The sequence below is a fragment of the Salvelinus alpinus genome, chromosome 13 (assembly GCF_045679555.1).
Source record: "Salvelinus alpinus chromosome 13, SLU_Salpinus.1, whole genome shotgun sequence".
NCBI lineage: Eukaryota > Metazoa > Chordata > Actinopteri > Salmoniformes > Salmonidae > Salvelinus > Salvelinus alpinus.
The window spans coordinates 31,855,486-31,881,619 of record NC_092098.1 but is presented as its reverse complement, the minus strand read 5'-3'; the positions used below and the strand labels follow the sequence as shown (position 1 = coordinate 31,881,619).

At 41.8% G+C, this 26,134-nt stretch overlaps 1 protein-coding gene and 2 pseudogenes across 1 annotated transcript; all 3 read right to left on the bottom strand.

Moving 5' to 3' along the window:
- Positions 1-1,249: 1,249 nt before the first annotated feature.
- On the bottom strand, positions 1,250-7,598 carry LOC139537566 (5-hydroxytryptamine receptor 3A-like; annotated as a pseudogene).
- A 4,250-nt stretch (positions 7,599-11,848) lies between these two features.
- LOC139536728 (5-hydroxytryptamine receptor 3A) lies at positions 11,849-13,962 on the bottom strand. Its single transcript, XM_071337326.1, has 2 exons — positions 13,773-13,962; positions 11,849-12,213 (listed from the first exon to the last, which is right to left on the bottom strand). The coding sequence occupies exons 1-2, from the start codon at positions 13,960-13,962 to the stop codon at positions 11,945-11,947; spliced, it is 459 nt and encodes a 152-aa protein (XP_071193427.1). The 3' UTR covers positions 11,849-11,944.
- A 4,417-nt stretch (positions 13,963-18,379) lies between these two features.
- LOC139537565 (5-hydroxytryptamine receptor 3B-like) lies at positions 18,380-22,709 on the bottom strand (annotated as a pseudogene).
- Positions 22,710-26,134: the final 3,425 nt, after the last annotated feature.

Here is a 26,134-nt window from a genome sequence, read left to right as displayed (position 1 = left end):
GGTGATTTAGGGAAAGGAGGACACTAGAGGACACATCCCCTGATGATGAGTTCAGTTTGATCCCAATTCTGTTTTAGAAACGAAGCAGAGTGGGGATTTTTGGCCTTGGTTGATTGGACTCATGTGACCCTTGTGGGCGATGTGAGTGGAAGGGGCAGGGTCCAGTGAATGGCCTGCTGCAGCCTGGAGGGGGGGGGGGGGGGGCTGCAGGGCTTTGTGTGTGTGGGAGCCAGGGGGTCCCATCTTTATGTGCTCTTTGACCCAGATATGATCTAATGGATAGAGAGGGTTCAGACAGTGGGCCTGTTGAATGGAGGGGGACCGGTTTTGTCCAAATCCCTGGGATTGTTTTCTCAGCTAAGCCTGGCCTGTAGGCGTTAGCCTCCCCCTACCCCAGGCATTGATCCAGCCTCGGAGAGGAGAAAGCCAAACAACATGGCCGCCCCTACTAATTTACTGTAATACAGCAAGCAACCCGAGCAACACGTAACTGAACTATTCTGTGTGTTTCATGTTGTTGCTGTTATGGTAGACTTAGTTTTGTATGATTTTTGTAGTCACTGAACTTTTGTGGTTTGTGAATATGTTGGATGGGGATAATTATTTAAAAGGTTTACTGAGGTTACTGATTAAGGTTACTGATTGAACAAACTTTTCTGTGCACTGAGGCTTCAATCTTGATATGGTGGAATAGTAATTGTAGTTTTGGCGTCATCTCTGGAATTGTAATTTGTTGTTTATTTAAAGTAGATGTTCTTCAAGGAGTTTATAAAATAGAGGTCCATAGCTTCATTGCAATTTGGAGATGTGTCTTATGAACTTACCTGTTGGTGTAGAAATGACTGTTTAAGCTCAGTGTGTATTCCTGCAACTCCATAAGTGTAGTACTGGTTAATGCTGGTAATGGAACCCTCTAGTGTTAGTCTAGTGTACTACAGTATACTACTTCACCAAAGATGGTAGGCTACAGTCCGATGTAGGGATGCAAAAATTCCGGTAGCTTTATCAAAATTCCCAGGTATGTCAGGGGGGAATAATCAGGAAATCCCTAATCCTCCAAAAAAGATTTGAGTAAAACCTGGGAATTTGGGAACGTTCCGGAATGTTGCAGCCCTAGTCAGATGTCTACCCTCTCTGGTTGTACTTGATTATTATTTAAAAAAATAGACAAACTATTGAAAGCCTGGGGTCATGCTTATTTATGGCAATACTCATTGATAACATTTCCTGTGTTGTTTTTTATTACCATTTTGGAATGTTTACTGTAATTAGTTTTAGAACACCATTTATACATACCAGACATTTTCAGAGATTTTCTAATCCAAGCGTCACACTGATAAAGCATTTATTATAGCTGAAAATCAGCTAAAACTCAGGGGGAATGAAACAGCCAGGCATAGTGCTGAACTAAAAGGGCTAGAGTCAGTCGTCCACACAGACTCAGGAACTGCTGCAGCCTGGATACTTGTTGAATATATTGGGATCGATGCTCCCATTTACTGTGGAACGGTTTTAGGCTTTAATTATGTTGGGTGTCAATGGCATTTATCCTATCTGAGTACTCCCACTGAGTACATTTTCCAGTGAGGCCAAAATCTTTACGTTTAGTACATTAGTGTCAGTCCTCTTGCTAGGGTTCCAAGTAGCACAGTTGTCTAAGGCACTGCATCACAGTGCTAGAGGCTTCACTACAGACCCGGGTTTGATCCCGGGCTGTATCACAACCGGCATTGATCGGGAGTCCCATAAGACCGCGTACAATTGGCCCAGCATCGTCCGGGTTAGGGGAGGGTTTGGACGGGGTAGGCCGTCATTGTAAATACAAATTTATTCTTAACTGACTTGCCTTGTTAAATAAAAAATAAATAAAAATAGGCCATCCCTGAGAGGAATTAATAATACCCATACCTTCTCTGTACTGGAGCATGAGGCTGGATAGTGCTGGGCAGAGCACTACTGTGCCACCCTGTGGTTAGTGTGGTGTATTGAAGTCTCTTGTATGACTTAAACCCTAACCCGGAAATGTAATAATAATACAAATAATTATAATATAAAGTGGAAAATTGCTTTATTTTCACCTCCCATCATTTGAATGTGGACAGGGGCGGACTGGGACAAGAAATCTGCCCTAGCAGATTCCTTGAGGCCCCCACACCGGCCCATATTTTTTCCCAAGAGGCCCCCATTATTAGCCAGATAATGATAATTTGGTGAGAAAAATAAAAGTTTGACAGGCCCAGGAGGCAAAAAATGGACCAGCCTATCTGGCATTTTCCTGAATGTGGACATTGGCTGTATTTGTCACGGATTCCCCCGGTACTGCTGCTCTTTCCGTGTACCAATTCCGGAGGTCTACGTCACCGGCCTCTAGGCTTCACTGAACTGTCTCGTTACGCACACCTGATTCCAAATCTCCTAATTAGTAACTGTATATATGTGCCCTCTGGTCACCATTGTCTTGTCGGTTATTGTTACCATGTCCATTGGTCCTGTGAGTACTTACGTGTTTTGTGCAATTGTTATTACGGGTCTCGTCCCGTGTATTTATTAGAGGTTTAACCTCGCTCTTTTGTTTGGGATACATCCCTGTGTGTTTTGTATACGTGTTTGTTTTGGGCTTCGTCCCTATGCCTTTCATGGCATGTTGTGTAATTTGGGGGGAGTATTAAAACCTACTATTACGTATTCCTGCGCCTGTCTCCAATCATTTATACAACGTGACAGTGTTAAGGAAGTTCAATGGAAAAAGCTTAAAACAAACTTTGGCCAGGATTCCATCCCAATTTCCAATTGAACAGACATCTGCAGCTTCTTCCTTGAATGCGATCTCCGCGAAGTGCGCAAACGTGGTAACATTGCCTTTAAAAGCTGCATTGTCTACAAGCATGATCCGATTGAATCCAGTCTGTCATCATCATGGCTAGATACCTGATTGATGGCATGTAAGGGACATAATTAAATTAACTTTAATAGTCAGTGACTTTCAGTGACTTTCGTAATAATAAATAAACTTTATCAATTGAAATGTGATGATTAATATCACGTTATATGTTTCTTATAATTTATTAACAATATTAACACTATATTCAACTGAAGGAGTGAAGTTGATCTTGGAATATACAAACTATGCCATTTAAAAGCAAATGCAACCAAATAGCATTACCTCTCCTCCACATATTCCATATATCCTCCTATACCATCATCCACTGCATCTTCCCACTCATCTCTCTACTCCCAAGAATGACCTCAGACTCAAAGTGCCCCCTACCTTACCTCTACCATGATGCTCAACTGAACAGATCCACCTCAATAAAACTCTTTGTATCAGGCATGCGTAAGCCCTCTATGTCCCCACATCCACCGTCAGGCCCTCCCCCACAGTAAGACCCTCCACCTACATCATCAGGCCTTGCTCCACAATAAGGCCCTCCACATCCACCATTAGACCCTCCTCCACTGTGAGGCGCTCATGCGTACTGGTACATGGACCAGAGGGTCCCCAGGGTGATGCTGTAGGCCAGCATGGCCACCAGGTAGACCCTGAAGAGCAGCACGTCCAGCACGTAGCCCACCTGCAGCCACTCCTTGGCAATGTCCCAGCATTCGTCCTTCTTCTCCAGGATGCCGCGGATGGACGAGATCTCGTGCAAGATGTTGTCCATAACGAGCTGTGTGGTGTCACGCACCACGGGCAGGACCACCAGGCCCCCCAGACCCTGCTCCCTGCTGTCCTCGCCGCCACGGCCGATCTCGCAGGTGTGGTGAAGGTGGTGGTGGTTACATAGAGCTGCAAGGGGTCACACAGGGAGAGAGTGGGTGGAGTGGGGTCATATAACAGGATGTACTTGTATTTTAAGTATCCAATGTTGTGTTGAGTTTGTGGATGCAACATTTATTTATTGTCCCAAAGCGACAGACATTGATTATTTCCAAAGAGAGAAAACAGACCTGTAAATGTATCTCTTTTTATCCTTTTCTCTCTCTTTCTCACTCTCTATGATAAATGTTGTAATGCTGCTGTATTTTTTAAATCAATGAATACTGCTCAGAGAGAACATTGTATACTAGAACTACTGCCCATGTCTTTTTTCCCTCTTAAAGCTAACCTTTTCCCTCTCCCTTCCCTCTTTTCTCCTTATCTCATACTCTTCTTCCTACCCAACCCTCATGTAGATACAATACCCTGGCTGATGTTGTTCTCTTTGTAATGGCCCACGTGGTCGTAGTCCCGGGACAGCAAGGAGCACAGGCTGTGCTTGTTGCGGATGCACAGGAGGACTGTGACCCGCTCCAGCACCAAGTGTTTGAGCCACTGGGGCACGTGGGGCTGCAGGTCCTGCTTATGCACCAGACGGACTATCAACACTGTGTCTGTCAGGCTGATCACCAACAGAGCCATTCACACTACAAAGTATACATCTAGAGAGAGAGGGATGAATCGATATGACCTCTGCACACTACAAGGTATACCCTTAGAAGACAACGGCTACATCGCAAATGGCAACCTATTCCCTATGTAGTGCACTACTTTTGACCAGGGCCCCAACAAACAATAGTCCTTCACTACTACCTCAACCTATTCTTAACTGCAATAGAGCTCACAATTCCATCCTTAATGACACATCTCAAAAATCTGAGCCACTAATGCACCAGCTGCATTTCTCACCTATGAGCGGCGTGCCGATGGCGGCGGAGGGCAGCGTGCCGGAGACGATGATGAGGAAGACAGAGTAGCCCAGGAGTGATCTTGAAGGACACCCGCTCTCCGCTGTCCGGGGGGAAGTAGAAGCCCACCAGGTCCATCACCATCAGGAAGATGCTGGGCGGCAACAGGTTCACAGTGTAGAACAGAGGTCTGCTTCGGATCACCACCTGATGACATTCATCAAGGTTGACGAGAGATTCATTGCTTCTCTTCTAGTTTTTATGAGAAGTATTACTGTGATGAACATTCCAGATTGTCTGCATAATCAAATAACATTCAGCTCAGACACCCATACATACCCCATAAGACATGCACCAGGGGTCTCTTCACAGTCCCCAAGTCCAAAAACGAATTCACAGCAAGGCACAGTTTTATACAGAGTCATAGAATTCCCTTCCATCTCCATTTACTCAAGCAAACAGCTAAATTTCCTTTAAAAAACTGATTAAACAACATCTCATGGAAGGTGGGGACTGTGAGAGGACACGCACAAACAGACACTCAGACACTCGGCACTCGATCATTGTTTGTATATCGTTGTAATTTTTATTTGTGTGACTGTCCTTGTCTATCAGTGTATCAGGACTGTGAGAGGACGCACACACACACAGACACTTGTCTATCAGTGTATCAGGACTGTGAGAGGACGCACACACACACAGACACTTGTCTATCAGTGTATCAGTGTTATGTTACTTGTGATGTTTCTGCAAAGCTAATGGGGATCCAAATAAACAATAATTGGGAATAGAGCAGTAATTAACAAGAAGTAGTACGCATTTCCATATCTCACTACATATATCTGGCAGAAAAACATTTTGATCGTGAGGAGAACAATATACCAACAGATTCTATCAATGACCCTAAAACGGAGGTGGGATGGACTCCCACTCTCTATCACACTTTCACATATAGATCCTCACTCATATCCTTTTGTTAATTTTCCATAAAGCAAGCCTGCTTTCTTTGTATGATGCATAAGAAAAAGGTCCATTCTCAATACATATTTAATACAGCTGAAGATCTTATGTTTCTAATAAAGCCTCATGCGGTAGAGGTCAAGGTTAGGGTCTACTATCGTCATATATTTCTCTATTTGATCTATTCTTACTAAAGGTCTTGCTTTTCTGTCAGGTTCAGTTGGTTTTGAATAAATGATTTGCGCTAAGGTATTATGTACATGATATGATTGATTTGAACATGATTGTATATAGTAATTGAAAAGTATATACTGCATATAATTTTAACATGTGTAGGCACTTGCTGAATTGTGGGGATCTTTCCCATCCCTTTATTGTACTCTTTCAATTATTGCCATTTACTTCATCATCATGCATAGGGTTGCCTAAATTCCGTTAATTTTCCCAAAATTCCCCGGTTTTCCAGAAATCCTGGTTGGAAGATTACTGGAATCAGGAGGGAATAAGCAGGAAATCTGAGAATCCTCCTACCAGAATATCTGGAAAACTTGTGAATTTTGGGAAAGTTGTTTGCAAACAGAATTTTGCAACCCTAACAATCTTATAAACCAGGTCAATCATTGCCAAATAATATATTGCCCAAACCTGTCATGAATACATAAATAAAAGCTAATGAATGATTGTTATGTATACTCACATTGAACTTCATCTCGGCATAGGAGTCAATGTTGTCCAGACTGAAGCGCTTGTATTTAGACAGGACATGTAGCAGCTCCCACTCCCCCCTGTTCATGAAGACACTCTTGTCCACCTTGAGTTCCTCCGCGCTCCTCATCAGCTTGAGGTCAATGTCATTAACTACAGACATGAACATGGATGAGACATAGGTCAGTGGGTTCAGATTAATGTAAATTATGTAAATGACCATTATCAGCAGTCCTCAGCCACAGCTGGCACTAGGAAAATTATTTTAAAAAATAAAGAATAATACAAAAATGTTGAGGACTGAGTGACTGACACTTAGCTTATCCATCCCCACCTCCCTTACAAAAAATAAAAAAAGGCATCCTTACCTGGTATTGTAGCCTACAGTATGTGCAGTTGTAAAGCTTTTCGCCACATGCATAGCCAAATGACTAAATAAGACATGTTTTACGGGTATGGAGCCAGCACTGGAAGGTCAGGCTGCAGTTCTGGACGTCAAAGGGGAAGTTGTAGATGTTGAGAGTGCAGGCTGTCATCACCTGGATGGGCTTGTAGTTGCGCACCAGACCATAATGGGTCACGTACACACAGGGAATATCCAGAGACTTACCCACATCCACACTGAGAGATTACAGCAGGAAGCACAACTCAAACCAAAGCAAAGAGATGCAATAAATATGTTTGTGGCTGATTTGGACAACTAATATTTCAGCGTATTACACACACACACTTTACACTGCACTGTACTTTAGTAATGCTTAATCAAAGATAACGATACTCTTTTATGCAGACTTTGATTTGACTGCATGGCCTAAAATGCGATGGCCTACACTGACAATAACGATCACAAAACACTGGACTTACAACTCGTTGATTAGTATGTCAGGCACCCACACATTGGCAGTCGGTATGGACATTTGATTCACATCATCAAAGTCCTCTGGGTTCCATATCAATAATTAATCTGTCCATTCCTGATACAGAGTTATAGCATAAGCCAGTAAGCATGGTCTAGTATTAATAATAACAAGTATGGTATAATCGCTTATAACTGTAAGATCCTCTGTGAAGAAGTGTTTGATAAATGTCCAAAGGAGAGACATAACAATGTTCTACTGTAGTTTTTACAAGTTTTATGTATGTTTTAATTTCTTGGAAACTTTTTTTCAACTAAATCTATTTGTTGTTTAAATAGTTATTTTGCTATTTATTGCAAATAGTTATTTGTCTTACCTGCCTGTACCATACATATGTTGTCAGAACCTGGTTCTTCTCGTCCTGTTGTAACATAGGGCAAATAGTGAAGATCAACATAGGCTACACACAATCTCAGTATACTGAACTATTATTCTACTAAGAGCAGGAGGCCTACTTACCACACTGAGGATAGAATCCACCATAAGGTCGATGGCCACCATTGTGCAATTTCGCCAGTTGCGCACGGGTCAAATCCCCTTCTTGTACCCAGCACTCAAGTACTCGGAGAGACATACCAAGGTGGCATTGGCAAAGTGTCCGGTATTATTGCCCGGTTTCTTGACTAACGGAGGTAAAACACATCGCTTCAACATACTGATTCAACATATCCACTTATGCTATCCACTAAATGCAACATATTGAGTGTTATACAATTATTATTGTGTAAATCTAGCATTATATAAAATGGCAACTTCCAAAACAGGCAACCTCTGTCAATAACGCCACAACCTATCTGGAATTAATTTTGCACGTGCATCTTCTTACCTGTGCAGGCTCGCGCGGTGCCTTGTATCAGGAGCAAGACGATCGCTGTCCAAAGTGCTGAACTTCTCATTCTGCACTACGTTTCACTTCTCTGCCTTGAGCTTGTCTATAATGAGCAGTGCTCAGTTTTGAGATGCAGCAGTCTACTGGCGCCGCCGAGACCCATATTCAGGAGTGTCCACTGTAGCCTAATGTCTACAGTATCATGTATTAGTTAAATTAAGTTTCATTCTGCATGACGCTGCCTTAGCCAGCTGATGTAACTATGAACACGAGGGTGTGTCCATCGGGGATTTTATGATGGGGATTGGAAGCAGCTGAGGTTATCTTATGTCATCACGTCCTGAGCAGATAACTCAGAGCACTCAGGCCTATCCAAGTTTACAGTATCTGGCCGTGTAGCCTAACAGATGTCTGTGTATGGATCAAGTTTCGTGTGGTATATCAGCTTTTTCCTCCAACTGAATCCTCAATGTATTTTATAAGCTTAAAATCAAATCAAATCAAATGTTATTTGTCACATACACATGGTTAGCAGATGTTAATGCGAGTGTAGCGAAATGCTTGTGCTTCTAGTTCCGACAATGCAGTAATAACCAACGAGTAATCTACCTAACAATTTCACAACAACTACCTTATACACACAAGTGTAAAGGGATGAAGAATATGTACATAAAGATATATGAATGAGTGATGGTACAGAACGGCATAGGCAAGATGCAGTAGATGGTGTCGAGTACAGTATATACATATGAGATGAGTAATGTAGGGTATGTAAACATATAAAAGTGGCATTATTTAAAGTGGCTAGTGATACATGTATTACATAAAGATGGCAAGATGCAATAGATGGTATAGAGTACAGTATGTACATATGAGATGAGCTTACTGTGGAGATATGATTTCTCTCAAAAAAAATCCTGCATTAAGAAATTGATTTCCTGAACATACAGAGGAGCATAGGCCTATTTTCTCTGGCAGCTTGGTTTTCATATGGGAGTTTAAGTGCAGGTCGGTTTTCTCTTATCTACCTAACAAGATCCAACTGACATTTGATACTGATCTTAGACATAATTTTGTTCATTGATTTCTTAAACTGCTTATGTTGGGGGAATATGTACTGCAATCTACAACGAAATTGAATCTAGGACTTTTATTATGTGATAGGATCCTGCTGATACAGTTTCTGTTACATGGATAGATGATACACACTGCTGCGAAAACACTTGCGTCATCTTTGGATAAAAAACATGCCTACTGCATACATCAACAATTAAACATTTCATGTTTTGGGGGACTAAAGAGATAAAACTTTGTTGAAAAATCATGTCCATTAATGACACACAAAAACACTTGAAAATATGTAGCTACTAAGAGCAAATCAGTCATTACTCATTGTACTGGCTGGATCCTTTAAAATACAGTAACAGTCAAATGTTTAGGACGCACCTACTCATTCAAGGGTTTTTCTTTATTTTTACTATTTTCTACATTGTAGAATAATAGTGAAGACATCAAAACGATGAAATAACACATATGGAATCATGTAGTAACCAGAAATGTGTTAAATACATCAAAATATATTTTGTATTTTAGATTCTTCAAGGTAGCCACCCTTTGCCATGATGACAGCTTTGCACACTCTTGGCATTGTCTCAGCCAGCTTTACCTGGAATGCTTTTCCAACAGTCTTGAATGAGTTCCCACATATGCTGAGCTGCTTTTCCTTCACTCTGCAGTCCAACTCATCCCAAGTCATCTTAATTGGGTTGAGGTCAGGTGATTGTGGAGGGCAGGTCATCTGATGCAGTACTCCATCACTTTCCCTCTTGGTCAAATAGCCCTTACACAGCCTACAGGTGTGTTGGGTCATTGTGCTGTTGAAAACAAATTACAGTCCCACTAAGCCCAAACCAGATGGGATGACATATCACCAGCAAAGCACCCCCACAACATTACACCTCCTCCTCCATGCTTCACGGTGGGAACCACACATTTAGAGATCATTCGTTCAACTACTCTGCGTCTCACAAAGACACATGGTTGGAACCAAAAATCTCAAATTTGGACTAAAGGACAGATTTCCACCGGTCTAATGTCAATTGCTTGTGTTTCTTGGCCCAAGCAAGTCTCTTCTTATTATTGATGTCATTTGGTAGTGGTTTCTTTGCAGCAATTCGACCACGAAGGCCTGATTCACGCAGTCTCCTCTGAACAGTTGATGTTGAGATGTCTGTTACTTGAACTCCGTGAAGCATTTATTTGGGCTGCAATCTGAGGTGCAGTTATTCCAATGAATTTATCCTTTGCAGCATGTGAACGGTTGCGTCAAATCTGGTATCAGGATAAAATGTGATTCAGAGTCACTGATTATACTATAATTATCTTTATTTAACACAAGTGATAAATGGTAAATGCAATTTTCGTATATACGGGTTCACTGTATCACCACGCAGGGTAAAGCAGAGAACTGACTGAAATAGTACAGACATCTTCTTTTATACTGTTCCAGAGTTAGTTCCAACTTTAGAGTTGGCCTGTCACAGTAGAGGCTTAGCGTGGTTTTAAACTTGCTAGCCTATCGGTGGTGTCCAGTCACAGCACTCAGGATTGAAATGTCCGGAATGGTTCTTGTGAAGATTGAGCTGATTTGTTGGTTTCTACTCATTCCTCCGTTCCTGTTTTCTTGTTATTCAGCATTTTCCCTACACATTCCTCAGTTCCTGTTTTCTTGTTATTCAGCATTTTTCCATCTTGTCTCAACCTTGTGGTTTACCCAGTCGACACCCTAGATTAACAACAGCCTTTCTGCAGTCATGCTATGTTTTGTGATTAACATGTCCTACTTCTATAAGGCATATATTTATGTTAAAAGAGAACGAAACCATCCTTCACAAGCAGAGGTAACTCTGGGTCTTCCTTTCCTGTGGCGGTCCTCATGAGAGCCAGTTTCATCATAGCGCTTGATGGTTTTTGCAACTAACACTTTTTTGGTTACTACATGATTCCACATGTGTTATTTCATAGTTTGATGCCTTCACTATTATTCTACAAGGTAGAGAATAGTAAAAAATAAAGAAACCCTTGAATGAGTAGGTGTGTCCAAACTTTTGACTGGTACTGTAGTTCCACAGCATCTATATCCCTGCACAACTCTAGCTAAAAACAGGATACATAATCAAACCAATTGCCACAGTTGAAAATATTCATTTATATGTAGGCTAGCAACATGAATTGTTTGATATGAAGGGGACTAAGAAGTTACATCACAAATATGAATGTACAACATAACATTTCAGCAAACAATAACCAGCATTCATTTATTTACTCAACTCAAGGTGGCCATACAATGGGTTGTAACGTGATCTGCTCAAAGCAAATGTCTGGTGTTCAAGGGAAAATTCTATTTACATAGATCGTTCCCAGCCAAAGGTTTTTATGAGTAGCTCATGTATCTTTTTTAGGACTATCAGTGAGCCAACATGGAATGCAGTTGCCTAAGCTAGACTTCGAATGTGCTTTATTGATTTTGTACAAGTTTCAGGGGAGTATGGTGATTCAAGTTCATGTAGAATAATATAGCATTGATGTAACAGAATGTGCCCGGGGAACATGAGCAAGATATATATTTTTATGAAACACATCAGAATGAATATGTTAATACATCAGTCTGTATTTATGTATGGCGCAATCTTCCAATAGTACATGACAATACAGTATTGATTAAATTGCTTCTAGCTGCTACCGTATCAAAAGAAGAAGTGGGGACAAAGGGGGTCGGCTCAACCACATCAATAACCCTTAATTGACTTTTAACATTTTATTAGAGCAAAATAAATGCATTTGAACAAAGTTTTTTCCCCTTCTATCCTCATGCAGAGCTCCAGATGGCCCACAGTAGCAGCAGAGTGCTGGTGTAGACAACCAGAATTTGCAGGTAGACTCGGAACAGGAGGAGGTCCACCTTGCAGCAGAGGGCCACCCAGTCAGCCTGGGCGGAGTCGTCACTCTCTCCCTCCTGCAGGTAGAGCCTCAGGGCCACCACCTCCTGGAGAATACTCTCCAGCCGAGGAGCACTCTCCTGGGGCTTGCTCAGAGACAGCAGTTCCTCTGGAGCCAGGTCAAACTCAAAGCCTGGAGGGACAACATGTAAGTGGGGTTATGATGGGGTTGGACACATGAAGGTCCGAAGAGAAGATATTCTGTTGCTACAACGCAATCTTAACAAATAAATTAAATAAAAGTCACTGTTGATTGAATACAGTGGCAAGAAAAAGTATGTGAACCATTTGGAATTATCTGGATTTCTGCATAAATTGGTCATCAAATTAGACCTGATCTTCATCTAAGTCACAACAACAGACAAACACAGTCTGCTTAAACTAATAACACACAAATTATTGTATTTTTCTTGTCTATACTGAATACATAATTTAAACATTCACAGTGTAGGTTGTAAAAAGTGTGTGAACCCCTAGACTAAAGACTTCTCCAAAAGCTAATTGGAGTCAGGAGTCAGCTAACCTGGAGTACAATCATTGAGACGAGATTGGATATGTTGGTTAGAGCTGCCCTGCCCTATAAAAAACTCACTAAATTTGAATTTGCTATCCACAAGAAGCATTGCCTGATGTGAACCATGCCTCAAACAAAAGAGATCTTAGAAGACACAAGACTAAGAAATGTTGACTTGCATTAAGCTGGAAAGGGTTACAAAAGTATCTCTAAAAGCCTTGATGTTCATCAGTCCACGGTAAGACAAAATGTCTATAATGGGGAAAGTTCAGCACTGTTGCTACTCTCCCTAGGAGTGGCCTTCCTGCAAAGATGAATGCAAGAGCACAGCGCAGAATGCTTCATGAGGTTAAGAAGAATCCTAGTGTCAGCTATAGACTTACAGAAATCTCTGGAACATGCTAACATCTCTGTTGACGAGTCCACAATAAGTAAAACACTTAACAAGAATGGTGTTCATGGTAGGACACCACGGAAGCCACTGCTGTCCAAAAAAAAACATTTCTGCACGTCTGAAGTTTGCAAAAATGCACCTGGATGTTCAACAGTGCTACTGGCAAATTATTCTGTGGACAGATGAAACTAAAGTTGAATTGTTTGGAAGGAACACACAACACTATGTGTGGAGAAAAAAGGCACAGCACACCAACATCAAAACCTCATCCCAACTGTAAAGTATGGTGGAGGGAGCATTATGGTTTGGAGCTGCTTTGCTGCCTCAGGGCCTGGACAGCTTGCTATCATCGATGGAAAAATCAATTCCCAAGTTTATCAAGACATTTTGCAGGAGAATGTAAGGCTATCTGTCCGCCAATTGAAGCTCAACAGAAGTTAGGTGATGAAGATCAGAACACATTGTATAACCAATTTATGCAGAAGTCCAGGTAATTCCAAAGGGTTCACATACTTTTTCTTACCACTAGTATGTCTAGACATACTGTAAAGGTGTATTTTCTCTCTGATCGTTTTGATGTTAATACAGAGCAACATAGAGGTGTTGTCAACATGAAAATGAGTCAGAGCTGGCCATTACATATCAAATAGAATAAGAAATCTGAGGTAAATAAATCTGTGGAAAGTTAGGAAAACCACCACCTGCTAAATGTTTGGTCCTAATACCTAGTCAAACTCTTGTGTCCTTTGACTAAGAAATACAAAGCATCCAAACACAGGTCCCCTCTCACCACCACACTGATCCACATCATTTAGTGTTTTGACAGAGGTGAAGTTGCTCTCGAGGAAGGTCTGGCTGGACGAGCCGTACTTATCGAGGAGACAGGCGGACACTGACATCTCCTTGACCTCCTTCTCATTGTGGTGGAGGAGCTTCACTACAAATATGGAGATGGCTAGATTCAGCACCAGCAACGCCATGCACACCACAAAGAACACACACATAGGATGGAGAACACCAAACATCAACAATACACCTGTTAGAAAAAGACTAATCTTCATTTTTCCAGGACATGTTTTAGATCAGAAATACAGTACCAGTCAAAAGTTTGGACACACCTACTCATTCAATGTTTTCTTTATTTTACTATTTTCTACAATGTAGAATAATAGTAAAGACATCTACACTATGAAATAACACATATTTATTTTATTTATTTATTTTTTATTTAACCTTTATTTAACCAGGTAGGCAAATTGAGAACACGTTCTCATTTACAATTGCGACCTGGCCAAGATAAAGCAAAGCAGTTCGACACATACAACAACACATAGTTACACATGGAGTAAAACAAACATATAGTCAATAATACAGTGGAAAAAAAATAAGTCTATATACAATGTGAGCAAGTGAGGTGAGATAAGGGAGGTGAAGGCAAACAAATATATGTATAAATAAATAAAAATATAAAAGGCCATGGAGGCGAAGTGAGTACAACACAGCAAGTAAAATAAAAACTAAAAAAACACTGGAATGGTTGGTTTGCAGTGGAAGAAAGTGCAAAGTAGAGACAGAAATAATGGGGTGCAAAGGAGCAAAATAAATTAATAAATAAATACAGTAGGTAAAGAGGTAGTTGTTTGGGCTAAATTGTAGATGGGTTATGTACAGGTGCAGTAATCTATGAGCTGCTCTGACAGCCGGTGCTTAAAGCTAGTGAGGGAGATAAGTGTTTCCAGTTTCAGAGATTTTTGTAGTTCGTTCCAGTCATTGGCAGCAGAGAACTGGAAGGAGAGGCGTCCAAAGGAAGAATTGGTTTTGGGGGTGACTAGAGAGATATACCTGCTGGAGCGCGTGCTACAGGTAGGTGCTGCTATGGTGACCAGCGAGCTGAGATAAGGGGGGACTTTACCTAGCAGGGTCTTGTAGATGACCTGGAACCAGTGGGTTTGGCGACGAGTATGAAGCGAGGGCCAGCCAACGAGAGTGTACAGGTCGCAGTGGTGGGTAGTATATGGGGCTTTGGTGACAAAACGGATGGCACTGTGATAGACTGCATCCAATTTATTGAGTAGGGTTTTGGAGGCTATTTTGTAAATGACATCACCGAAGTCGAGGATTGGTAGGATGGTCAGTTTTACAAGGGTATGTTTGGCAGCATGAGTAAAGGATGCTTTGTTGCGGAATAGGAAGCCAATTCTAGATTTGACTTTGGATTGGAGATGTTTGATGTGAGTCTGGAAGGAGAGTTTACAGTCTAACCAGACACCTAGGTATTTGTAGTTGTCCACATATTCTAAGTCAGAGCCGTCCAAAGTAGTGATGTTGGACAGGCGGGCAGGAGCAGGCAGCGATCGGTTGAAGAGCATGCATTTGGTTTTACTTGTATTTAAGAGCAGTTGGAGGCCACGGAAGGAGAGTTGTATGGCATTGAAGCTCGCCTGGAGGGTTGTTAACACAGTGTCAAAAGAAGGGCCAGAAGTATACAGAATAGTGTCGTCTGCGTAGAGGTGGATCAGAGAATCACCAGCAGCAAGAGCGACATCATTGATGTAAACAGAGAAGAGAGTCGGTCCAAGAATTGAACCCTGTGGCACCCCCATAGAGACTGCCAGAGGCCCGGACAACAGACCCTCCGATTTGACACACTGAACTCGATCAGAGAAGTAGTTGGTGAACCAGGCGAGGCAATCATTAGAGAAACCAAGGCTGTCGAGTCTGCCAATGAGGATGTGGTGATTGACAGAGTCAAAAGCCTTGGCCAGGTCAATGAATACGGCTGCACAGTATTGTTTCCTATCGATGGCGGTTACGATATCGTTTATGACCTTGAGCGTGGCTGAGGTGCACCCATGGCCAGCTCTGAAACCAGATTGCATAGCGGAGAAGGTGTGGTGGGATTCAAAATGGTCGGTAATCTGTTTGTTGACTTGGCTTTCGAAGACCTTAGAAAGGCAGGGTAGGATAGATATAGGTCTGTAGCAGTTAGGGTCAAGGGTGTCCCCCCCTTTGAAGAGGGGGATAACCGCAGCTGCTTTCCAATCTTTGGGGATCTCAGATGACACGAAAGAGAGGTTGAAGAGGCTAGTAATAGGGGTGGCAACAATTTCAGCAGATAGTTTTAGAAAGAAAGGGTCCAGATTATCTAGCCCGGCTGATTTGTAAGGGTCCAGATTTTGCAGCTCATTTAGAACATCAGCTGACTGTATTTGGGAGAAAGAGAAATGGGGAAGGCTTGGGCGAGTAGCAGAGGGGAGGGCAGTGCTGTTGTCCGGGGTAGGGGTAGCCAGGTGGAAAGCATGGCCAGCCGTAGAAAAATGCTTATTGAAATTCTCAATTATAGTGGATTTGTCGGTGGTGACAGTGTTTCCTATCTTCAGAGCGGTTGGAAGCTGGGAGGAGGTGTTCTTATTCTCCATGGACTTTACGGTGTCCCAGAACTTTTTTGAATTTGTGTTGCAGGAAGCAAATTTCTGCTTGAAAAAGCTAGACTTGGCTGTTCTAACTGCCTGTGTATATTGGTTTCTGGCTTCCCTGAAAAGTTGCATATCACGGGGGCTGTTCGATGCTAATGCAGAACGCCATAGGATGTTTTTCTGTTGGTTAAGGGCAGTCAGGTCAGGAGAGAACCAAGGGCTATATCTGTTCCTGGTTCTAAATTTCTTGAATGGGGCATGCTTATTCAAGATGGTGAGGAAGGCATTTTTAAAAAATGACCAGGCATCCTCTACTGACGGGATGAGATCAATATCCTTCCAGGATACCCCGGCCAGGTCGATTAGAAAGGCCTGCTCGCTGAAGTGTTTCAGGGAGCGTTTGACAATGATGAGTGGAGGTCGTTTGACCGCTGACCCATTACGGATGCAGGCAATGAGGCAGTGATCGCTGAGATCTTGGTTGAAAACAGCAGAGGTGTATTTGGAGGGCAAGTTTGTTAGGATGATATCTATGAGGGTACCCGTGTTTACGGAATTGGGGTGGTACCTGGTAGGTTCATTGATAATTTGTGTGAGATTGAGGGCATCAAGCTTAGATTGTAGGGTGGCTGGGGTGTTGAGCATGTTCAAATTTAGGTCGCCTAGCAGCACGAGCTCTGAAGATAGATGGGGGGCAATCAGTTCACATATAGTGTCCAGAGCACAGCTGGGGGCAGAGGGTGGTCTATAGCAGGCGGCAACGGTGAGAGACTTGTTTTTAGAGAGGTGGATTTTTAAAAGTAGAAGTTCAAATTGTTTGGGAACAGACCTGGATAGTATAACAGAACTCTGCAGGCAGTCTTTGCAGTAGATTGCAACACCACCCCCTTTGGCCGTTCTATCTTGTCTGAAAATCTTGTAATTGGGGATGAAAATGTCTGAATTTTTGGTGGTCTTTCTAAGCCAGGATTCAGACACGGCTAAAACATCCGGGTTGGCAGAGTGTGCTAAAGCAGTGAACAAAACAAACTTAGGGAGGAGGCTTCTAATGTTAACATGCATGAAGCCAAGGCTATTACGGTTACAGAAGTCATCAAAAGAGAGCGCCTGGGGAATAGGAGTGGAGCCAGGTACTGCAGGGCCTGGATTCACCTCTACATCACCAGAGGAACAGAGGAGGAGTAGGATAAGGGTACGGCTAAAAGCTATGAGAATTGGTCGCCTAGAGCTACTAGAGCAGAGAGTAAAAGGAAGTTTCTGGGGGCGATAAAATAGTTTAAAGGAATAATGTACAGACAAAGGTATGGTAGGATGTGAATACAGTGGAGGTAAACCTAGGTATTGAGTGATGATGAGAGAGATATTGTCTCTAGAAACATCATTGAAACCAGGTGATGTCATCGCATATGTGGGTGGTGGAACTGAGAGGTTGGATATGGTATAGAGAGCAGGGCTAGAATCTCTACAGTGAAATAAGCCAATAAACACTAACCAGAACAGCAATGGACAAGGCATATTTACATTAAGGAGAGGCATGCTAATCGAGTGATCAATAAGGGTCCAGTGAGTAGAGGTTGGTTGGGGTCGTGGCGATCCAGACAGCTGGCCGGGTATATGGCTATCGGTAGCAGCATAGGATGGAGGTCTGTTTGTAGATACCTCGTGCGTTTCCGTCGGTAGGTTAGTGGGGTTCCGTGTAGTGGGGTTCCGTGTGGTAGAGGGGATCAATCCAAATTGGCAAAATAGATAGTGACCCAAGGAAAAAAAAGGAAAAAATATGGAATATGGAATCATCCAGTAACCAAAAAAGTGTTAAATATATCAAAATATATTTTAGATTTTAGATTTTTCAAAGTAGCCACACTTTGCCTTGATGACAGCTTTGCACACTCTTGGGATTCTCTCAACCAGCTTCATGAGGAATGCTTTTCAAACAGTCTTAAAGGAGTTCCCACATATGCTGAGCACTTCTTGGCTGCTTTTCCTTCACTCTGCGGTCCAACTCATTCTAAACCATCTCATTTGGCTGGGTATGAAGGGCAAGCTTGGTGTGTCAAACAATATGAGAGAACATTTGAAACAAAGATGAGGAGAGGAGCTGGTGTATGATACCTATGAGTGGTGTTCTGATGGTGGTGGCAGGCATCTCGTCCATCAGGTTTACCCTGAAGACAGTGTAGCCCAGGAGGATGCTGGTCTTGAAGGTGATGCGCGTGCCACTGTTGTGCGGCAAGTAGAAGCTGAGGAAGATGCTGGGGATGAGCAGACTCACCACGTACAGCAGGGGGCGCCGGCGGATCAACACCTGACCAGTGGGGGTGAGAGGGAGTGAAAAAGAGGGTGAGAGTTTTACTTTTCTATTTCATGTCACACGTGGGTCAAGAATGTGTTTGAACTCCCCCATAGGTGAGAAATTGAGAAATAAATGTTTTTCCCTTCACTAACTTAAACCTAGTTCTGCACCATTTTAGCTTTAGATATCAACTGTACCTTTTTCAACTGAACCCACAAGAAAACCATATTCCACAGTATTACCCTCCTGTCCTGTTCCAGTACCCCAAAACACATGAATCCCCTTAACCGCTTTCACAAGTAGTGTAAAGGTAACCCAATGAGCCCTGCTGGATTGACACTCCATCATTAAGTGCCCTCCTGAGCTGAATGTACAACAGAACCCCGCCTAGCCTATCCTCGCAGGCAGTCTCTCCCCCACCTGCACCAGGCCCAGGGCCCATTTCTCCGGCAGAACAAGGCGGCCATTGATCAGCTGCCACAGAGACAGCCTCATTATGGTGCCTCTCTCTCTCAGCATGCTGGACGCGCCTCATCCTCATCTATTAGCATTAGCGCTTAATCCTGTCCGTGAAGCCCTGGCTGATCTCTTTAACACCTTCACAACAGGAGTACCAGGAGAAGGGGATGGCTAAAAACCTCCTGTCGATACTCAATCTGATTTAGTTGTCATTGTACAGTCACAGTCTCCCTACAAGAGAAGTGTGTATCTTTTTGTTTCCTGTTGGATAGACATCAATCCATATAGAAAATCTCACTAACACACCTATTCACATATTACATATTTACTGACTGGATATGTATTGCTGTATATGTGGATAGTTGGCACTAGACATATAGGTCATATTTGTATTTCTTCAAATACTTTCCTTCAAATCAAGTATCTGAAGAGAAACAAAGAGAGACCTAGATCTGGTAACAGTAGGCACACACGTTGAACTGGATGTGGGCATAGTCTCTGCCATCCAGCCGGAGCTGCCAGTAGCGGGAGGGCACAGACATCAGCTCCCACTCGCCATCGTCCATAAACGACTTCTGATCATTGGCGATGTCCTCCGCACTCCTCCACAGAGTCAGGTTCACCTCACTCACTGCATACATGATGGTAGAAGTCAGGGAGAGAGTTTACTAAGCCTTAATGACACTCAGTCAATATGACCTGCTATTGATTTGATACAATATTAAATTACCAGCTGTATGGGTTTTATGTGCTCGTGTACTTAATACTGTATGTGCCATAGCTTTATGCATGTATTTTGTGTATCGAAAGGTATGCCATTGTAATTTTGCACTTCTAATTGTGTGTTTTAGCCACGTCATCCATCTGTGCATATCCAGATGTATAGTCATTTGACTGGGTATTAATGTTAGCGTGTTTACAGCTCTCTATGCTAACCTGAGTGAAGCCAGCTGCGGAAGGTCAGAGTGCAGCTCTGCTTGTCAAAGGGGAAGGCGTACAACTCTAAGTCACACGCAGACACCACCTGGATAGGCTTGTTGTTTTTCACCATCCCCGATGAGTTGACATACACATAGGGAATGGCAGGGGACTCCCCTACATCCACACTAACAGGGGGAAGAACACGACTTATAGGGAAAACAAGAGTTCCAGCTGCTTACAGTACTGTATGTTGAACATGAGACACTGACCCTGGTCAACACACTTCCTTTTCAGTCTGTCATTTTAAATTAAAAGGACAAATGTTGAACATTTCTGCGAAGAGACTGAGTGTATTAAGTAATCCAATGACATGTTATGAAATTTGAACAGGAATACATAGTGTCAATTCTTACAATTCACTGATGATGAGATCGGGCAACCATATAGCGTCAGAGGGCAGAGAGATCTCAGTGAAACTCCTCGGGATCCCACACCAAGAACTCCTCAGTCCAGATCTGACATTGTAAACAGGAAAGACATCACAAGACCAGTCATATGAAGTACATGACAGATGGTTGCCTGACTGTTTTGGCATTCAATAACGCAATTGTTGCATGCCAGACAAGGCTGAAGACGCATTGGCTGAAGCAGGCTCCCTGTCTTTCAGACAGACAACCATGTGAAAACCATGCAGAAGCTTTAAATATATTATGTAACTGAAATGAAACATGGAACAGACACAGGATTCGTAGAAACAGCTAAACGTGGTATTCATGTTAAGGCAGACATAATGTGTATATTGGGTGGAAAAGAATAATGCAAAACAGACATTATTGTGCCTCATTCACTCATATTCAAATATCTGAAGAGAACATTGCATTTGTATAAGTACACCAATGGCATTGTCATTCAGTGTTTTTGAACAAAATACTGAACATTTTATGTTTGACTTTAGGTGTACCCTCTGGCGCTCAATCAATGGCACAAGGACAAGCGGCGGATGGGAAAATGAGCAAAGTCAACAATGGTGTTGCAATTGCATTAAAGTGAATGGAGAGTGAGCCTGGAGACTCATGTCCGCTGGCCCCACCGAACAAATGAACCCTAATGAGATTCTCCTCATCCTGATTTTATTTTCATGTTTTTTTTAATTAATGGCTCACTCCACCACTCCATTGAAACTATAAATATAATGCGTAGATGTGATTATTCCTTGAAGGGGTAGTCGAAGTAATTACATTTTTAACTATTCCTATTTATGGAAGGGGCCAGTGATGGTTTTTCGTTGCATGAACATTTTGAAATGTATGTTTAACACCAATAGAAGAACACATACCAACCTGCCTGTACCAAATGCTTGTGGTTACTTGCTGGGTCTTTCCATCCTGTAAAAAGTAGATTTTCAAAACATCTATTATTGAGTATTACTTTGTTACATTTTTGGGTGTAAATAATTTGTGCAGACCCTTGAAATGTGTAGCTACAAATGGTCAAAATGTATTTACAGATACAAGATTAATATTTCATACCAAAAAAAATGTAATTGAGCAACATCAACGATGTTTTCATTTCCTGTGTTACATATTACCAGAAGCATGGCAGGTAATCATATTGTATTTTAGACTTAAATAATTAATTATTTAGATAAAGCTATATAGGGTTTTTTACCACATCAAGCACAGACTGCATTATGAGGTCTATGTGGATGAGCGTGGGACTGGTCCAGTTCTGAACAGGTCTGACTCCACAGTTGTATTTACGCAGGAGGGTCCTGGTGAGTTGGTTCAGAGCAGACCTCTTGGGTTTATCTGCTATCTGTTATCTGCTATCAGCCAGAGATCCTGAATGGAAGTCAAGTAGTAAATCAATCATATGAAATTTAACTCATTGATATACAGAAGGGTTTCAAAAATTCCCAGGTTTTCCAGAAATCCTGGTTGAAGCATTCCTATTTTCCTGCTTATTTCTAGAAAACTTCAAACAGGGATTTATGGAAAACCTGGGAATTTGGGGAAAGTTAGCAGAATTTTACAATACTATTGATATCTCAAATAAAACGCAAACCCTGTCCATCTTGCATATGACAGAATTCTACCTGATGATTTACAGTATTCATCCATTTTCAACTTGATTGTGTCATTTTAAGACACAATAATCTTCAATGTGTTATGTTTCAAGACATTGTGTCTCCACAACAATTAACTACAATCCACTACTTAGACTGAAAAACATGTTTACGAAGCATAATGAATAAACATATTATTATCATTAAATTGAAAATATTTTACCATCCATGCATTCATTTATTTGTAAGTGACAGGAAATTGCCTGATATTCTTCATTCGTCTCACAGATAGGGCTGCAATATTATTATTATCTGTAACGTTCGTCTGGTGGTGTATGAACGGACCAAGGCGCAGCGGGTTGTGAATACATAACTGAATTTATTACCAAGACGAAACACTGACAAAACACTAGAACAAACTACAAAACAATAAACGAAGGCAACAGACCTGAAACAAACGAACTTACGAATATAGACGAAGGACGCAAGAACAGGAACAGACTACCTAAAACGAACGAACAAACGAAACAGTCCCATGTGGATTACACAGACACAGGAACAATCACCCACAAACAAACAGTGAGAACAACCTACCTTAATATGACTCTCAATCAGAGGAAACGTCAAACACCTGCCTCTAATTGAGAGCCATACCAGGCAACCCAAAACCAACATAGAAACAGAAAACATAGACTGCCCACCCAAAACTCACGCCCTGACCAATAAACACATACAAAACAACAGAAAACAGGTCAGGAACGTGACATTATCAGACAGGGCTGCAATATTCCAGGTAACTTTCACAAAGTTCCCAGGTTTTCCAGAAATCCCAGTTGGAATATTCCTGGAATCAGAAAGGAATAAGCAGGAAGTCTGGGAAGCCTCCAACCGGGATTTCTGGAAAAACCTGGGAATTCCGAGGAAGTTACTGGAATTTTGTAACCCTAGTTTGAGTTGGTTAAAACCCTGATTCAAACGGATGGACTTCCTAAAATCATATTATTGGATTTACAGGATAGGACGCTCACAGAAGGGTTCCATTAAGTCATACATTTGCTATAAAATAACAAATAGCATTATAATAAAACAACACACTCAGACATTGTAATAATTTATTTCAATACGACTGGTAATTTCAGACCAAGTTAAAAATGTATTTGAAAACAGTTAATAGCAATGAGTAGAAACTCCTGTCTCAATATGTCAATCATCTTTAAATGTTGCTTGTTTCATGTAGACCATTCCTAATAGTACAGACTGGTAAACTGGTCTTTAATGTTTGTATTTAATTAATATTTATGGTTATTTAATCCATTGTGTCATGGCTGATTGTAGAAGAGGAAAACTGTCTGAGTGAATCTTACCTGAGCTTAGTAGGAGCCAGAAGACCGATATCATGTTGAGCAACCAGTTTGATACACCTAATCTCCCCTCCAAAATGTAATGGCAGATGATCTTCAAAGTCATTTTCTTTTCTTTCTGTTTAGTCTCTTTCTGAAAGGAATTCTGAATAGTTTAAGTCTGAAGAGGTCTCTTCTTGACTCGGTTTCAACATTAAATGGACCTGTGTGTGAAAGTTTGTGGCATCTGTATTGATTTTCTATTAGCATGGTAAGAGGATACTTTTTTTTCAAGGAGTGGGGCAGTCTCACTCCTTTTGGTATTGAGGCAGTTCAGCAGCCTGGTCTCATAGACTACACATAACATAGTAAATGTAAATCCGAGACACTCAAATTAGTATGATAAGAGTAAATGTAATTCCGAGACACAAATTAGTATGATACGTTATGTTTGGTATGGTTACATAAGACAGAAGGTTACTTAAGGCAAAAAAAAAGTTGGTGGCTTGGTTGGGGTGAATCGGTGGACGTATTATGGACAACTTTAGCATTTTAGCTAATTAGCAACTTTTCAACTACTTTCTAGTTACTTTCCAACTACTTAGCATGTTAGCTAACCCTTCCCCTAACCTTAACACTTATAGCTAACCCTCCCTCTAACCCTTACTTTAACTCCTAAAACTTAACCCTAACCTTAACCCCTAACCCTAACACTTAGCCTAGCTAACATTAGCATATCATACACTTTGTAAATTCGTAACATATTGTAATTTTGCAAATTCGTAACATATCATACAAAATGGGTGATAGACATCCACAAATTAATACATACTATACGAAACGTAACATATCATACTAAATGGAGTGTCTCAAATGTATGTACAAAATAATATGAAGTGCTCTGAGACAGCTGCCAGCACAGTGGCGATTTTAGCATATACATCTTGGAGGGGCAAACTCAAAAAGAAATGTGGGGATGCATGCCAGCAAAGCCACAACACTAAACAACACATTAATTGCACTATAACGGTGACAAACCATTATAGTGTACATATGAAATCCCGCTATGCCCTCCGACGAACCATCAAACAGGCAACGCGTCAATACAGGAATAAGATTGAATCATACTACACCGCCTCCGACGCTCGTCGGATGTGGCAGGGCTTGCAAACTATCACAGACTGCAAAGGGAAGCGCAACCGAGAGCTGCCCAGTGACACAAGCCTACCAGACGAGCAAAATAACTTCTATGCTCGCTTCGAGACAAGTAACACTGAAGCATGCATGAGAGCCTCAGCTGTTCCGGATGACTGTGTGGTCACGCTCTCCGCAGCCAATGTGAGTAAGATCTTTAAACAGGTCAACATTCACAAGGCAGCAGGGCCAGACAGATTACCAGGACGTGTACTCCGAGCATGCGCTGACCAAATGGCAAGTGTCTTCACTGACATTTTCAACCTCTCCCTGTCTGAGTCTGTAATACCAACATGTTGGTATTACAGCAGACCACCATAGTCCCTGTGCCCAAGAACACTATGGTAACCTGCCAAAATGTCTACCGACCCGTAGCACTCACGTCTGTAACTATGAAGTGCTTTGAAAGGCTGGTCATGGCTCATATCAACACCATTATCCCAGAAACCCTAGACCCACTCCAATTTGCGTACCACACCAACAGATGGTGCAATCCCTATTGCACTCCACACTGTCCTTTCACACCTGGACAGGTCTAGGTCCAAGAGGCTTCTAAACAGCCTCTAACCCCAAGACATAAGACTCCTGAACAGCTAATCAAATGGCTACCCAGACTATTTGCATTGCCCCCCCCCCCCCCCCCCCCACCCTCTTCTATGCTGCTGCTACTCTCTGTTATTATCTATGCATAGTCACTTTAATAACTCTACCTACATGTACATATTACCTCAATTACCTTGACACCGGTGCCCCCGCACATTGACTCTGTATCGGTATCCCCTGCATATAACCCCGCTATTGTTATTTACTGCTGCTCTTTAATTATTTGTTTTTCCTATCTCCTACTTTTTTGGGTATTTTCTTAAAACTGCATTGTTGGTTAAGGGCTTGTTAGTAAGCATTTCACTGTAAGGTCTACCTGTTGTATTCGGTGCATGTGACAAATACAATTTGATTTAGTTTGATTTGAAACGGTGCCCACAAACTGTTAGGGTCTACATAAAGCTGTCTCAACAGCAGGGTTTTCTTTTAGCGCCATGGAAGGAATCCTTACCACCGCTTCACCTGGCTATTAGTGGAGCCTTGTCTGGCAGCGAAACAGTTCATTCAGACTCATTTACCGCCTTTTAAAAAAACATAGCTGATATTGCTGACCTGCTTAAACAAATGTGGTTTCTAAGGACAATTGAGATGTAAAAACTATGGCATAAGGGAACGATGAACGGATGAGAGGCAATCCGTCATTTCGATTAAGACATTAATAAGCGAGCTAAGACGGACGTAGTCAATATAATTATTTGTTCAGCACTTTTGAAATGTACAGCTACAGAATTCAGAACATGGGCCATTCTTACAGTATTCTCCCGGTACATCAAGTCAGAACCGTAGGATAAATAAAGGGTTCATATATGCAGACAATGAAAGCTCTTACAATATTCAATGATTACATTTCTCTAAAACAGG